This window comes from Rattus norvegicus, chromosome 10 (genome assembly GCF_036323735.1).
Source record: "Rattus norvegicus strain BN/NHsdMcwi chromosome 10, GRCr8, whole genome shotgun sequence".
Classification (NCBI taxonomy): Eukaryota; Metazoa; Chordata; class Mammalia; order Rodentia; family Muridae; genus Rattus; species Rattus norvegicus.
The window spans coordinates 71,468,191-71,483,145 of record NC_086028.1 but is presented as its reverse complement, the minus strand read 5'-3'; the positions used below and the strand labels follow the sequence as shown (position 1 = coordinate 71,483,145).

Sequence of the window (14,955 nt, the reverse complement as noted above, 5' to 3'; positions counted from 1 at the left end):
CCTACAGGGTTTCTCCTTTGATACTCAGCCTATTTCTGTTCTGCTGTAGTTCTTTTTCAGTCACTTTCAGACCTGTGTATGTTATTTTCTCGTGGTTACTTTAATAAAATTTCCGTGTTTTATTACTCTGGATTCTCAAGTGCAAGTTACACACACCTAACTTGAAAAGAGTTTTAAAAGAATTAGTTAGCTTTCTCTTCATTATGATGGCTTTGTTCTCAGGCAGTCCTTTTCTTGTGGGATCAAGGTCAACCAAGAGCAATGAGCTAATCTGGAGAAAAGAGGAGGAGTTTGCTGTAATCCCAACAGTTACTCTGCTCAGCCCAGCGCTGCTCGGTGTAGAACTGTATCTGTGGGTGTTGTTAGCATTTGTGAAGTTCTTAAGGCTTGAGGGTCAGCTCCTTAATAGAAAGTGCACAAGCAATTATTGGCCTACATTGTGAATTTTTAAACGAAATCTTTTACCTATTAAATCCACTTTATCAAATGTTTTAATAGAAAATTATTTTATCTTACAGATGGATATAAAGCTGAAAGAACAAGTTGTCATTTTGGATGAAGCTCATAACATTGAAGAGTGCGCTCGGGAAACAGCAAGCTACAGTGTAACGGAAGTTCAGCTCCGGTTTGCTCGGGATGAGCTAGATAGTTTGATCAACAGTAATATAAGGAAGAAAAGCCACGAGCCCCTACGTGATGTGTGCTATAACCTCATCAAGTAAGAATTTTTGCCTGTCAGTGTATTCAGGGTGTCTTTTTGTATTAAAGATATGTTCTATTATGTCAGGCGTTAGTAAACTCAAGGATGCTAAAGAGATGGCTGTGGCTCTGGGGCCCTCAGGCTTGTGCAAGCCAACACTTCAGCCACTAGGCCATCCTTCCCCCCAATTATTCCTTCTATTCTTTGTGTTTGATTTTGGGTTCCTTACTGTAGGGTCCCTTACGTGTTACCAAAGTTTTCACAACTTCCATATTCAGTTTCTTGACCTCCATATGCGGTTGCAACTCAGTTTGAGAGCTGTGGGATTGAGAATTATCTACAGAACTGCTGAAGCTTAAATCTGGGTCTCTAGTCCAGACCTCTCCCTAAGTATGATTCTCATAAACAGTTATTTTTATGTCTATTAGATATCTAATATATTTCAACTTTAAATCCAAAGTTAAATTCCTCCCTTTGCTCTAACAACTGTCTCTTCACTCTCTACATTCAGCCTTCCTTATCCAGAGAAACAGCCTGTCATTTCCTCAAGTCAAACAGTAAATACTGCCTTTGATCACTCTTTCACCTCATCATTCAGTTAGTCATTGAGTCCTACAGGTGCCACTTGTCTGGTGTGCCCCAAGTCACCCCGTGTCTTTGGTCTCAGTGTTACTGACAGCTTCCTCATATGACTCTGCTTTCTTTCTCTCATAATCCATTCTGCCTGGGAAATCTGAATCATCCTTTAAACACTTCAAACACTCACTTTCTTATTTACAACTTTATTTCAAACTTTGGGTAAATCCCAGATTTCTTATCCTTGCCCTAACCAGTCTGTTTCCGGTTTAACCCGGTAACATCTAGTATTGCCCATTGTGATTTCCACACTGGCTTTCTTTCATGTCCTCAAAGGAGCAAAGCTTATTAACTTTGCACCAGCTATTCCTTCTGTTTTCAAACATTTTCTTTTTCATTTTTTTTTTTAAATCTCCTTTGGGACTGGCCACTTTTCTGCATTCAGTTGTTATAAAATCAGCTCTAGGAAAATATCAGACATTGAGATTACAGTAGCCACCAAGCTGTGATTAGCTGTATTTTCATGTGGATGACTACTCTCCACTGTGTGCTGGGGACCGACCCTAGAGCCTCATGGTCTATGCAAGCACTCTGCCCCTGAGTTCTGTCTTTTACCCTGGTATTTCCCTTCTTATGCCTTTGTTTCTGTAAGTATGCATATCAATAAATATGTATTTTCAGAGAATTCCTTAGTTGTAAATATGCACCATAAATATTTGTTTTGCACTCATTTTATGTGATTTGATATAAACACCTCATACCTGTGAGTCTTAAGTAAAGCAGTACGAATGCACAGAAACCTCACACTTGTTCCTTTCTTAATAAACACTCACTTCTACCTATGTCGGTAGAACGCAGTATGACATGTGCGTTTGGGAGGTGTGTTAATCCACGCTCATGTCCTAACAACGTCGATGGCTGTATCAGATCCACATATGAATAATAGTTCCCCACCTCTGGTATAGGAGGACATCTAAGGATGACACTGGCTGATTGAATTGTTTTGTTCTAATTCCAGTTGGTTAGAAACAAATTCTAAGAATCTTGTAGAAAGGGATTATGAGTCGTCTTGTAAGATATGGAGTGGAAATGAGATGCTCTTAAACTTACACAGGATGGGCATCACCGCTGCTTCTTTCCCCGTCTTGCAGGTAAGATCCTTTCTCCCTACCCATGACATTTACTTAGCCAACTAGATGTCATTTACGAGTGAGAAAAACCATAGCACATCCAGTAAAGTCTAGAGTTTTAAAAACTAATAGTTTAAAAATTGTTTTAATTTTCTTATCTAAATCTGATAATCTTTAGTGATGGCACAAATTATTGTTTAGTTTGGACAAACTGAGACTTTGAAGGTGTTATTTCTTTATTCATAACTAAAAGAAACCAATATTTTTAGGGTGTATTTTATGTCAATTATAGTACTTAAAATTTCAGAAAATAAAAAGTTTATATTTTGTGTTATTTATATTTTAAAACAGAAACTGGAAGTTAGTGGAGAGGTGGTTGGACCTGTAGGAGCCTCACTGTGATGTGTATGTTCGTACATTCTTCTGGAGAGAGGTCTCATACTTTTATCATAGTCTCAAGAATCTATTCCCCCTTATAGCAGGTAGCAGGAATAGGAGTAGTTTGTGGTTTTTTTTCCTATTTAGTTATCTAAACTAAGAAACTTTTTTAAAGAACAGTTTCAAAATTAGAGAAAATTTTAATGGAAAGCTAAGAATTCTCATTATTTTTCATCCTATCCACTACCCCTAACACACACACACACACACACACACACACACACACACACACACCACACTAGTTTTGCCTGTTGAGAATAGAGTCATGGAATATGCTTCTAACTGCATTAATATATTATTGTCACTCAAAGTCCATGGTTTTCCTGACAACTTACTCCCCATGTTGTACAGTTCAATAGGAATTGCCTAGTCACCCACCATTAAGGCATCATACAGAATAGGTTCAGTGTCCTAAAACATTCTCTAAATTGTACCTCTTCATGCCTCTGCTGTACCCTTTGACACTCATCTGAAACCTAGACTAACACTCTTACCCTTACCGATTCTATAGTTTATTCTTTTCTAGAATGCTTTGTGATTGGAATCATACTATATATGTCCTTTCTATAGCAATTTGTAGTTGTGTGTGCGTGTGCGTGTGTGTGTGTGTGTGTGTGTGTGTGTGTGTGTGTGTGCGCGCGCGTGTGTGCCCGTGTCCATGTCTACATTGGTGTTGGATAATCAATTGATGCCCTCCTCCTTGGGGAGACGATTTCTTTGCATTTTTCACAGTTCTGTGCATACGATTCAGGCCTTCTGCTGCCTCTGTCCACACTACCATGCCTAATATCCTTGTTCAGTTCTTGTTTAGGCATTCATGTTTTGGTTTTCATTTTTGGAGATTAGGTCTTAGTTATGTAATATAGTCTGGCCTTGAACTTGCTAGATACCACGATTAGCCTAAACTTTTTGGCTTCCTGCCTTTACCTTCCAGATGCTAGGACAGCAAGCATGTGTTACCACATGTGGTTTGTATGTATTTTGTTTTATATTTTCTTCGTTCCATCCATCACCATATTCGTACTTTTTCTCATGAAAAGATTTGTAGGTTGAGGGATTCTTGGGTCAAGAATAAAATGACTGATTACTCTTCAATTCATCTCTTTTTTATTGTTTCTCTAAATTATTTAAATTTTACTTATCAGGCCTTATGTGGTTCATTAGAATCCCTGCCTAGTAGTCTTTCTGTTTAGTTTTGTTTTTTGAGACAGGGTTTCTCTGTGTAGGGTTGGCTGTAAATCAGACTGGTCTCAAACTCACAGAGATCCACCTGCCTTTGTCCTCTGGGTACTAAGATTAAAGGCTCTCTTTGCCATGCCCTGCCCCTCCTACTCTTCTTGAAGACCCAGATTCAGCTACCAAAACAATAACAACAAAAATGGGTATTAGTAAAGTATGTTTATCATATGATAGCCTCATTACCAGAGTTATTTCCTATATATATAATTCAGGAATTTAGGGGGAAAACTATTGGAAAAATCAACTGGTACTTTTAAGATTTAGTTCATTGCTTCTAAAAGGTTCTAAATAGCACACTAGTTCCTGAAGAAGTTATCCTCCTAGATGTCTTTATTAAAGTGTCTGGCTCAGAGGAATATTTGCTAACATGGAAATTCAAGCCCCACTGTTGGGCTTGGGTAGGTCAGCTATAGAATGCCTAGTGTGCATAAAGTCCAGGAGTTTCATCCTAACTACTGTGATAGGTAAAGAGGCAAGAGTAAAAATGCAAAGTGACTTGAGTTTTTGTGTTCATGAATACCTGCTTCATTTTGACTTGTATTAATAGTTTGCAAAGGATTTTCCTTCTGTCACCTCTCCACGCCCTTCATGAATAATAGGGTAATTTCTTACAGAAACATCTCTCAGCTGTTCTTCAAAAAGAAGAAAAAGTCACATCAACCCATGGTAAAGAGGAGGCAATACAAATACCTATTATTAGTGCATCAACTCAGATCATGCTCAAAGGACTCTTCATGGTACTTGACTATCTCTTCAGAAAAAATAGCAGGTAAACCCGTTTTGTTGGGATTTTGTTGTTGTATTTTGTTTGTAGCCTTAGGTCAGCAGGTAAAGGCTGCTTTTATATAAGCCAGCAACCAGGGTTCCATCCCCAGAGCCACATGAAAGTGGAAGGAGAAAACCAACTCTGCAAGCCTGTCTTCTGACCGCCGCATGCATACTGTAGTGTGTGTGCACACAGCCATGAATGAAGTTTTAAAATAATCAGCTAAATGAATGTTGTTTTTAACTTAGTATGGAAATGTTAAATGTTACAGCTATACACATGTATAGATTGCTATTGACAGAGACTCAGCACAATTGAAATCTTTTTCTCATTGGTGAAAATAAATATTGAAATCAGTCAGTGCACTTCATTAACTCTTCTTTAACTTGTAGTCCTCCAGCGCTAAGTTTAAGCAGTTTCCTTTTGTTTTCAGAATAATTAGGATCTGTGTCTATCAGTATCTGAAAGTTCTTTTCTTGCGTGGTTTGCTTGTTTTTATTTGAGACAGGATTTATGTACTCTAGGCTGGCCTCAAACTCATTCTGCAACAGAGGATGGTCTTGAACTCCTGATTATCCTGCCATCACCTCCCCAGTGCTGGGATTACAGGCCTGTGCCCCCGTGCCAAACTCTTCATAGTTATAGTTTTGAGTGTTTTAAAAATTCTACTAGCATGTGAAATATGCACAAACCTTCTTAACCAGTGCCATAGGCACCCCTACATATGCAGTCATCATCACCAAACAAGAATTTTACATGTATAAGCTGTTGCTCCCCGTGTTACCACTGTCTCTTTGTGTCTGACTTACTTTGTTTGGTATAATTCATCAGAGCTCTTCTGTGTAGAGCATACATCAAACTCGATTCCTTTTTATGAGTGAATAATATTCTACTACACAATTTTGCCACATTTTTTATTAATCTTTTTTGTTAGTTATTTAGCGTTTTTGCCTATGATTTATAGTACTGCTATGAATATTGGCGTACAGATAGCTGTTTGAGTGTGCTTTCATTTTCTCTGGATGGATGCTTTTTACCTGGTAGTGGAGCTGAAGATCACGTGACAGTCCCATTTAACTTTGTGAGGAATGCATTAGTGTTTTACTTAGCATTTATCCCGTTTGACCTTCCCTTTAGCAGTGTCTAAGGGTCTGACTTCTCCACATCCTTGCCCATGCATTCTTTGGTTCTGGGTGTTTTTTAACAATAACAGCCGTCCTACTGGATATCAAGTGATTCCTCTGCGTGGTTCTGATGTGTATTTCCTGATGACTGTCAATCCTGTAACCTTTTTATGTACCTGTTAGCCAATTGTAAGTCTACTTTGTAAAAATAATCTACTAAAGTCTATTGTCCTTTTCGACCTGCATCTTTTAATTGTTGGTTTGTATAGTTATTTATGCAATTGGGATGCTAATCCTCTGTGAGATAAAATATTCTTACGCTTTTGCTGTCTTGTGAGTTGTCTTTTTACATCTTGATTGTCTTTTTTTTTTTTTTTAATGTAAGGCAATTATTTTGTCCTGACTTTTGTTTTGTTTTTGGTCTCATTGTGTAGCCAAGGCTTTCCTAACACTTTGCATTGTCCTGCCTTAGCATCCGGGAACTGTATATGTGAACCACCTGGTTGAGCAGAATATTTTTAGTTTCAAAGTCTTGTTTGCTTAACTCTCTTTTTTAAAGTATCTTTGGCGTTTTATAGTTTTCAGATTTAAGCATATTTATAAAATTCTCTTCACAATTAGCTGAGTTCCTGACTTGAACTTGAAGATCTGATTTCTCTAGAGATGAAATTAGGGGTAAAATGCTGTGAGAGCATAGTTCAGATTAACACATTTTATCAGCAGTGAGCCTGGGCATTTTATAGGCTCATAGGGACACAGGTTGGGGATGGGATCATATATACTCTGGTTCAGTAACCTCATGAAAAGCAGCGAAAGATGAAGAGTCAGTAAGGTGGCTTGGCAGATAAAGGTCCTAAGGTAAAGACTGATGACCCAAGTTTGATTCCTGAAACACACATGGTTGAACTGACTGGTTCTTGCAAGGTGTTCTCTGACCTCTACAAGAAGTCATGTGCAGATCCTGGGAATAAGCATGCCCACACACATGCACAAATCAAAACAAAAAAAAAATGTAAGTTTTATAATTACTTGCTAACACTTTTAAAACTTTCACTAAAAGTACCTTATTTCTTCACACAATTAAAAAAAGCACAACTGGTCTATTACTTTCTTTAACCATAATTCCTATTTTCTACTTAGCAGCCATAATACTTAAGAAATAGATATTTCAAAGACCTGGAGCTCCAAGTTAGAAGGCATGATGTGGAGTTCTGGTTCTGCCATGATTTATTTTACATCATGTTTGAAATGAAATTGGAAAGTGGCTAATGAGGTTAGCCGATTAGATTTTTAATATTTCTTGTTAGAATTTGTTGTGATTTCATGGCTTAATTTACACCAGAATTCCTGAGTTAACTAGTGATGGGGACAGCATTTTCTTTTTGTGGGAAGGCATGACACTCTGTTGAGTTTTATAGTTAGCAGGTTTGAGATGCATGTAGCTTGATCATTCAGTTTTATGTTTTATAGTTCAATTAGCATTATCTCTCCATTTAGATTTGCAGATGATTATAAAGTTGCTATTCAACAGACTTACTCCTGGACAAATCAAATTGCTATTTTTGATAAAAATGCGCTCTTGCCTGTACCAAAAAATAAGAAACATTCACGACAGAAAATTGGAGTTAATGTGCTAAACTTTTGGTGCTTAAATCCAGCTGTGGTAAGCTCATTTTGTCCTAAGCGCAACTTGTCTTGACCAGAACCAGCAATTAAATGGCTATGTTTAGCTTTTTAAGAAGATGATCTCATCTGTCTGGTGTTTCCTTGTAGGCCTTTTCAGATATTAATGACAAAGTACGGACCATTGTTCTAACATCAGGGACGCTGTCACCCCTGAAATCCTTTTCATCGGAGCTTGGTGTTACATTTAACATTCAACTGGAGGCCAACCATGTCATCAGTAACTCACAGGTGAGCTGTTTCACTATATCTTATTGATGCTCTCAGTCTTTTTACCTGAGTGTATATAATTCCATATAAATAAATTCTTACAAGCAAACTCTAGTAGGAGAGTCACATGATAGTTTTAGAGTAAAAGCAAATCTTGTCAGCTGCCTAACAGGCTGACAGGGTCCATAAAAGGAAGTCCTGATGCCGCCCTAGAAGCTTTATTGCCTTGGATTCATAACTGCTACAAATGCTTCCTTTGAGTACATTTTGGTTTTTCTTTTTCTTTTTTTTAAGATTTATTTATTATATATAAGTACACTGTAGCTGTCTTCAGACACACCAGAAGAGGGCACCAGATTCCATTACAGATGGTTGTGAGCCACCATGTGGTTGCTGGGAATTGAACTCAGGACCTGTGGAAGAGCAGTCAGTGCTCTTAACCACTGAGCCATCTCTCCAGCCCCCATTTTGGTTTTTCTACAGGACCTCAAGACAAGAAAATATTTGCTTTTCTACTATAGTTCCCACTTGTTATTATCTGTTTCTCCATTTCGTTAGACTGTGGTATATCCTTATTTTATTTATTCATTTTTTTAAAAAATAATTTTGTGGGTCTACTTCATGGGCTTATGTGTGCTGTGGTCATGCAGATGCCTGCATGGGTCCAGAAGAGGAGCAAGCAGTTATGAGCCAGATCATGTGGGTGCAGAGAACCAAGCTCAGGTCCTTTGTATGAGCGAGCCGTACATAGTCTTAATCAGTGAGCCATCCTCAATCACCGTTTTGTTTTGTTTCCTTTAGGCAGCGTCTTTTATGGCCCACGTTAACAGCAAACTTGCTATGTGGTCAAGGGTGACTCCTGATCTTGCCACCACTTCTCAAATGCTGAACTTGTAGGTTTGAGCCAGTACTTCTGGCTCTGTTTGTTTTGATGAGTAATTTAAAGTGTTAGCTACTTATTTAACATCATACTTATGTACCCAACATGGTTCTAGTTCTTTGTAAATACACACACACACACACACACACACACACGCACACGCACACGCACACGCACACGCAGGTTTACTTGTGGGGACATGTTAGTTGCTTGAAAACAAGGTGACATTTGATGGTTGATTTTTGATGGTCTTTTTTATGATTGGCTCTTTTTGTTTTGTTTCTTTTTTTTTTTATACTTGGCATGGCATTTTGAAGGTTTGTTGGTACTGTAGATGATGTCTTCAGTGTTTATCTGCAGCAACATGTATCACATTTTCTTTTTATGCAGCGTAATATATCACTGTATAACTATGCCAAAATTTGTTTAGCTATCTGTCTTTTGATTTTTCTTAACTTTTTCTTTAGAAAAATTATAAATTTTAAGGCTGGAGAGATACAGTTCAGCGGTCAAGAATACTTACTGCTTTTTCAGAGGACCCAGTTTAGTTCCCAGCATCCACATTGGGTTCACGGGGGCCTGTAACTCCAGCTACAAAGGGATCTGATACTCTGGCCTTCTGGAACCTACACATAAACATCTAAGAAATTAAAAATAGTAAAAATTAATATTTTAAGAATTATAAGCTTAAGAAAAGTTGAAATAATAGCATTGAATACCATTTTTTTGTTTCTATCCATTGGTTGTTAGCATTTAATAATCTTTGCTTTTCTCTCCCTTCTTCCTTTATATGTGTCTGTAGATGTCAATGGAGAGAGAAAATACATTGTCTACAGAGAGTAGGAGGTGGGATGCATCGTCTGCTAAGGGTTGTGAGGGAACAGTATTTCCTCAGGCAAAACAAACCCATCAGTATATGAGGGTTCAGTGTCCATCCCAACTTCAGGGCTTACTTCTTTCTGACCAGGGCCCTTCCAGGATGGCCATACATCTGTTTTGTTATGGCTGCCAATCCTGCAATGAGGACTTGGATTTGATTTTGACAACTGGATCTTTCTGGCTGAGGGAGAGAAGACTCTCCTTCAGACACACTTAGAAACTTTTCAATTGTTTGTGCTCATCTGGAACGAGTTAATTTTATCACCAAAGCCAGCATCCTCGCTTTCTTGACTCTCTACAAACTGTTAAAAATTTTATGTGTAGAGTTATTAAATTCCCTGTTCCTCACAGGAGGTGAGTCAGGAACATCAAACATGTTCATCTCAGTAAGTTCTTTAAATAGTACATACATCTCGGGCTCTCTGTGTAACCAGCAGAGTCCTTAGTAACTGTGAGTTTCGTTGAGTTAGTTAGCCACCTTCAGTCATGGCAAGCCCACTAGAGAAATTCATCCTTAAAATTGTGTTTCTATGTGACTACTCCTGGTGTTGTAATCTGTATGAATCATGGTTTTTCTAAAGGGAGAAAATTGCTAAAAATGAATATATATTTTAAAAGGGGATTTACAAATTGACTTCCTGATATGGTCTAGGAAGTCTCACAATAGCCATGTCACAGAGAGACTGAGAATCTGTAGTTGCTCAGTCCACGAGGCTGGATGTCTCCACAGTCCCAATCCGGAGCTGAAGGCCTAGGGAGTTCCTGGATAGCTGCTGGTTTTAGGTCTATATTGGAAGCTCAGAGAACCTGGTTTTAATATCAGTGAAGGGATGGCACAGCAGCAGGATAGGTGAACTCGCCAACAAGATTGAAGGCAAACAGGCAAAAACCATGTATGCTTTTTAATCTGGGCTGCCACCAGAAATTGTCATTCACACACTTAGGTTGGGTCTTCCTGCTTCACATAATCTGACCAAGCAAGTCCTTCACGGCAGTGCCCAGCAGTTTGTGTATTAGTTAATTCCAGATTAGTCAAGTAGATAAGCAAGATTAACCATCACATGTACTGGTTTTTAAATTGCATGTGATAGTATTTTGCCTGGATGTGTAAGTGTGTCCCGTGCCTGCAGAGGCCAAAAGGGCATGGGATCCCTTGGAGCTGGAGTTCCTGGTGGTTATGTCTTTGTAGTTATTGTGAGGATTATAATATTATTCAAAAGTTACAGTATTTGATTTAGGATCGGTACCAACCTAATTGTATTCAATTAATTAAATGCACTAAAGAAAATTTCTAGTTTCAAAGTAAATTTCTGCTGTTTGTTTGATCATCTTTTTCTATAAATCACTCAAATATTAATTTTCCTGCTATATTTAGACATAACTCTAATACTAAAATATTCATTTCTAGGTTTGGGTTGGTACTGTTGGCTCAGGCCCTAAGGGTCGGAACCTCTGTGCTACCTTCCAGCACACTGAAACATTTGAGTTCCAGGATGAAGTGGGAATGCTTCTGTTGTCTGTGTGCCAGACTGTGAGCCAAGGAATTTTGTGCTTTTTGCCATCTTACAAGGTAAGGAATTGTTTATTGTTTTGGGGGGCTGGGTTTTTTCTTTTTCTTTCTTTTTTTTTTTTTTTTTTGTGCTTCTAAAATAGATATCAGATTACCATGATAAACTCCCTAGAGTGAGAAACAACAAGATAATTATAATTCTATTTTATTTATGATGATTGTTGCCTGATTATCTTATTACTGCTTCACTTAAAATTCTCACATAACTTAGGAAAGATGAGATCTTTTTTGTTTTGCTATTAAAAATGTTAGTTATATAAGAGGACTGTTCATTTGTGATTTTTATTACCGGGAATTCATAGGTGAAGGAGAGAGGAGTCTGCTTTTTGACTTTAGTAAGTGATCTTTGTTGCCCGTTATTTTGCTTCATGCATCTGGCCAGAGGTAGTTGTAATGCTTTTTCCTCCTCCCCACGTCTTCGTTATGCTGGCCGGTCAGTCCCAGAGCTTGGTACACGTTAGGCACGGATTGCTCCGTGGAGCTACATCCGGGGCTTTCAGCCTTCAAGTCTCCTGATCTAACATGGATCCTTTGTCTTCGCTGTACAGTGGGATCGTTTAAGATCAACTCTTTCAATGTCTGTGCTTTGGTTGAAGAATTTACTCTGTTTAATACATAAAGATTTACTATCAAGAAAGGAGCTCTGCATTTTGTTTTGTTTTTCCCTGAGAAACGGTCTCTGTATCCCTGGCTATCCTGAACTGTGTAGACCAGGATGGCCTCATACTCACAGAGGTCTGCCTACCTCTGCCTCTCTAACGCGCCGCCACCACCCCTGCCACCGTGCACAGTTGCTCCTGCCGTTTCTGTTTTCTCTTTCCCTCGCTGTTTCCCTCGCTGGCGGTGTTTTCTTTTGTACTGACAGGCAGTGATTTCCTTCTTGTTTTGTCTCGTGTATATTTCCAGTAACTTTTTGGATTTATTTTATGCATATGAATGTTTTGTCTGTGTGTGTATCTGCGCATTGCACGTGTGTCTGGAGCCAAGAAGAGGGCACCAGTGTTTTGACTGCTCTTCTATGGTTGGCAGCCTGGATATAACCCATAACTTTCAGAACCCTTTTCTAATAGTGGGACTGACTACAGAGTGATGTCTTCTTTTCAGCTTTAGTACAACAAAATACCACGTAAGGCATGACTTAAACAGCACAGATGGATTTTCTTTTAGCCTGGGAGGCTTGAAGCCCAAGATCAGGTACTGGCCAGTATATTTTCTTCAGAAATGCCTCTCCTAGACTTGTGGTGGCCACCTTTTTGCTGGTTCTTACACAGAACTTATTTTGTGCTTTAATGTCCCTGGTATTTCTTAGTGTACAGATCTCAGCCTTTTAATATCAGTTAAGTCTAGTAGCATCCACCCTGAAGAACTCACTGTAAGTGGCTTGGTGTCTAAAGATACAATCACATCCTGAGGTAGTGGGGATTCAGGCTTCCCTGTGGGGGGACCCTGAAGGTGGGGGCTGTAAATGTCTTGTGTGGCAATTATGGTAGGTCACTTTAGGTGCCTATTGTCAAAACTCATTAAGCTTAATATGAATGCATTTTCTTTTTTTTTTTTTTTTAGCTTTATGTATTTATTATATGAGTACACTGTAGCTGTCTTCAGACACACCAGAAGAGGGCATCAGATCCCATTACAGATGGTTGTGAGCCACCATGTGGTTGCTGGGAATTGAACTCAGGACCTCTGGAAGAGCAGTCAGTGCTCTTAACCACTGAGCCATCTCTCTAGCCCATGAATTGCATTTTCTTTGTTTCTTTTTCTTTTACCAAGAGACAACTTGAACATTCATAGTTTTTCTTTTTTTATTTACATTTTAAATGTTATCCCCTTTCCCGGTTTCCCCTCCAGAAACTCCCTATCCCATCCCCCTCCCCCTGCTTCTATGAGGGTGCTCCCTCACCCACCTACCTACTCCCTCACATTTCCCCTCCCTGACATTCCCTTACACTGGGGCATCGAGCCTTAACAGGAACAAGGTGCCTCTCCTCACATTGATGCCCGACAAAGGCCATCCATTGCTACATATGCAGCTGGAGCCATAGGTCCATCCTTGTATACTCTTGGGATGGTGGTTTAGTCCCTGGGAGCTCTGGGGGGTGGGGGTGTCTGGTTGGTTGATATTGTTGTTCTTAATGGGGTTGCAAACCCCTTCAGCTCCTTCAGTCCTTTCTCTAACTCCTCCATATGAATGCATTTTCAAATATGTAAATTATATTGTTTTTGGGTTTATAATTTTGGCTATCCTAAAACTCACTCTGTAGACCAGGATGGCCTCAAACTCACAGAGATCCACCTGCCTCTACCTCCCAAATGCTGGTATTAAAAGCATGTGCCACTACTGCCTGACTTAAATTATATCTTAAGAAATTGTTTTAAAATTGTAAAAGGTCAGTCCAAATATAGCAAAGTTTTGTATTGTAAGCTTCATTAAGTGTGTTTATCTAGAAGGAATTTAAGGTTTTCTTACCTAGGGACGGGATCTTTTTATTTCACGACACCTTCATTTACCTTACTAAGGTTAGATAGGGAAACCAACAATTCAGCAATACTTTTATCATTTCTCCTAGAAGAGTGTGCGGTCTGGGCTGGAGAGGTGGCCGGGAGTGTAAGAGCACGAATTGCTTTGCTTTTGTGGAGATGCGCGTTTGGTTCCCGGCACCCATACCTGGCGGCTTACACTCATCTGTAACTCCCACTTCAGGGAATCTGGCATCCTGTTCCGAGCAGACACCTGCAGTCATGTGCACATATCCACACATAGACATAATCAAAAATAAGTCTTAAGACATTAAATTTCTTTTAAAAAGGTGTATAAACAAATACATCCTTCTTTAAAATAGCTCATATCTCAGTATTGATAAATAACAAAAAAATAAAGCTTTTTAGTATTATAATTTATAGATGTGAGTATAGCACAAAGTGAGCCTTAAAACTAACGCCGAGACGTTATTATACAATTGACATGCCTCATTTCCAGGGAGGTAAGTCTTGTAGCTCACACTGCCAGGAGGCTCCTACTTCATGAAATGCAGTGTTGATACAGCACCTAGGAGACAAGCAGGGGTTTAGTGAGCAAAATATGAGGAACAATTGAAGTCATAGTAGTAAAGATTTTTAAATGACCAGTGTTTCTAAGTAGGGATTATGTCTATTGATGACAGCTTTTCAGGATGCTATTAACATACCGATACTAAACACCATTCCGTAACTGTGACACAATTGGAACACCTAATAAAGCACTATCCTGGTCTTTTATCTTGTGATGCAGAGTTATAAATCACGTTTAATAGCAAGCATTGTGGGCTGGAGAGATGGCTCAGTGGTTAAGAGCACTGACTGCTCTTCCAGAGGTCCTGAGTTCAAATCCCAGCAACCACATGGTGGCTCACAACCATCTGTAATGGGATCTGATGCCCTTTTCTGGTGTGTCTGAAGACAGCTACAGTGTACTTACATATAATAAATAAATTTAAAAAAAATAGCAAGCATTGTGAACAGTGGAGAGGTCAGTAGCTTTGAGGAAGATGAGTTCCATGGAAGGAAGGCAGTGAGCGGCTGGGTCATCCCACTTGCTCCACCAGCCCAGCCACACCCTACTGCAGACAGACTGGTGACGTGACTGCTGGTGTTTTCTGTCTTAGCCATACTTAAAAGCACCCTTTATTTCTAAGCGATTTTAACCTCTTTTTCAAAAGGTTGTTTCGATTAACATAGCACCCTTTATTTCTAAGCGATTTTAACCTCTTTTTCAAAAGGT

General features: G+C 39.0%; 2 protein-coding genes across 2 annotated transcripts in view; both read left to right on the top strand.

Annotated features, from left to right (window-relative positions):
- The window catches only part of LOC134480843 (large ribosomal subunit protein eL21-like), a 1,068,210-nt gene that overhangs the window by 193,233 nt on the left and 860,022 nt on the right, over positions 1-14,955 (top strand). The gene's annotated exons all lie outside the window — the stretch shown is intronic.
- Positions 1-14,955, top strand: part of Brip1 (BRCA1 interacting helicase 1) — a 126,049-nt gene that overhangs the window by 44,938 nt on the left and 66,156 nt on the right. The window contains exons 9-14 of the mRNA XM_006247063.5: positions 519-718; positions 2,295-2,427; positions 4,698-4,852; positions 7,471-7,636; positions 7,747-7,887; positions 11,034-11,195. Coding sequence (XP_006247125.1) covers positions 519-718; positions 2,295-2,427; positions 4,698-4,852; positions 7,471-7,636; positions 7,747-7,887; positions 11,034-11,195 — 957 coding nt within the window. The remainder of the gene's footprint in view (positions 1-518; positions 719-2,294; positions 2,428-4,697; positions 4,853-7,470; positions 7,637-7,746; positions 7,888-11,033; positions 11,196-14,955) is intronic.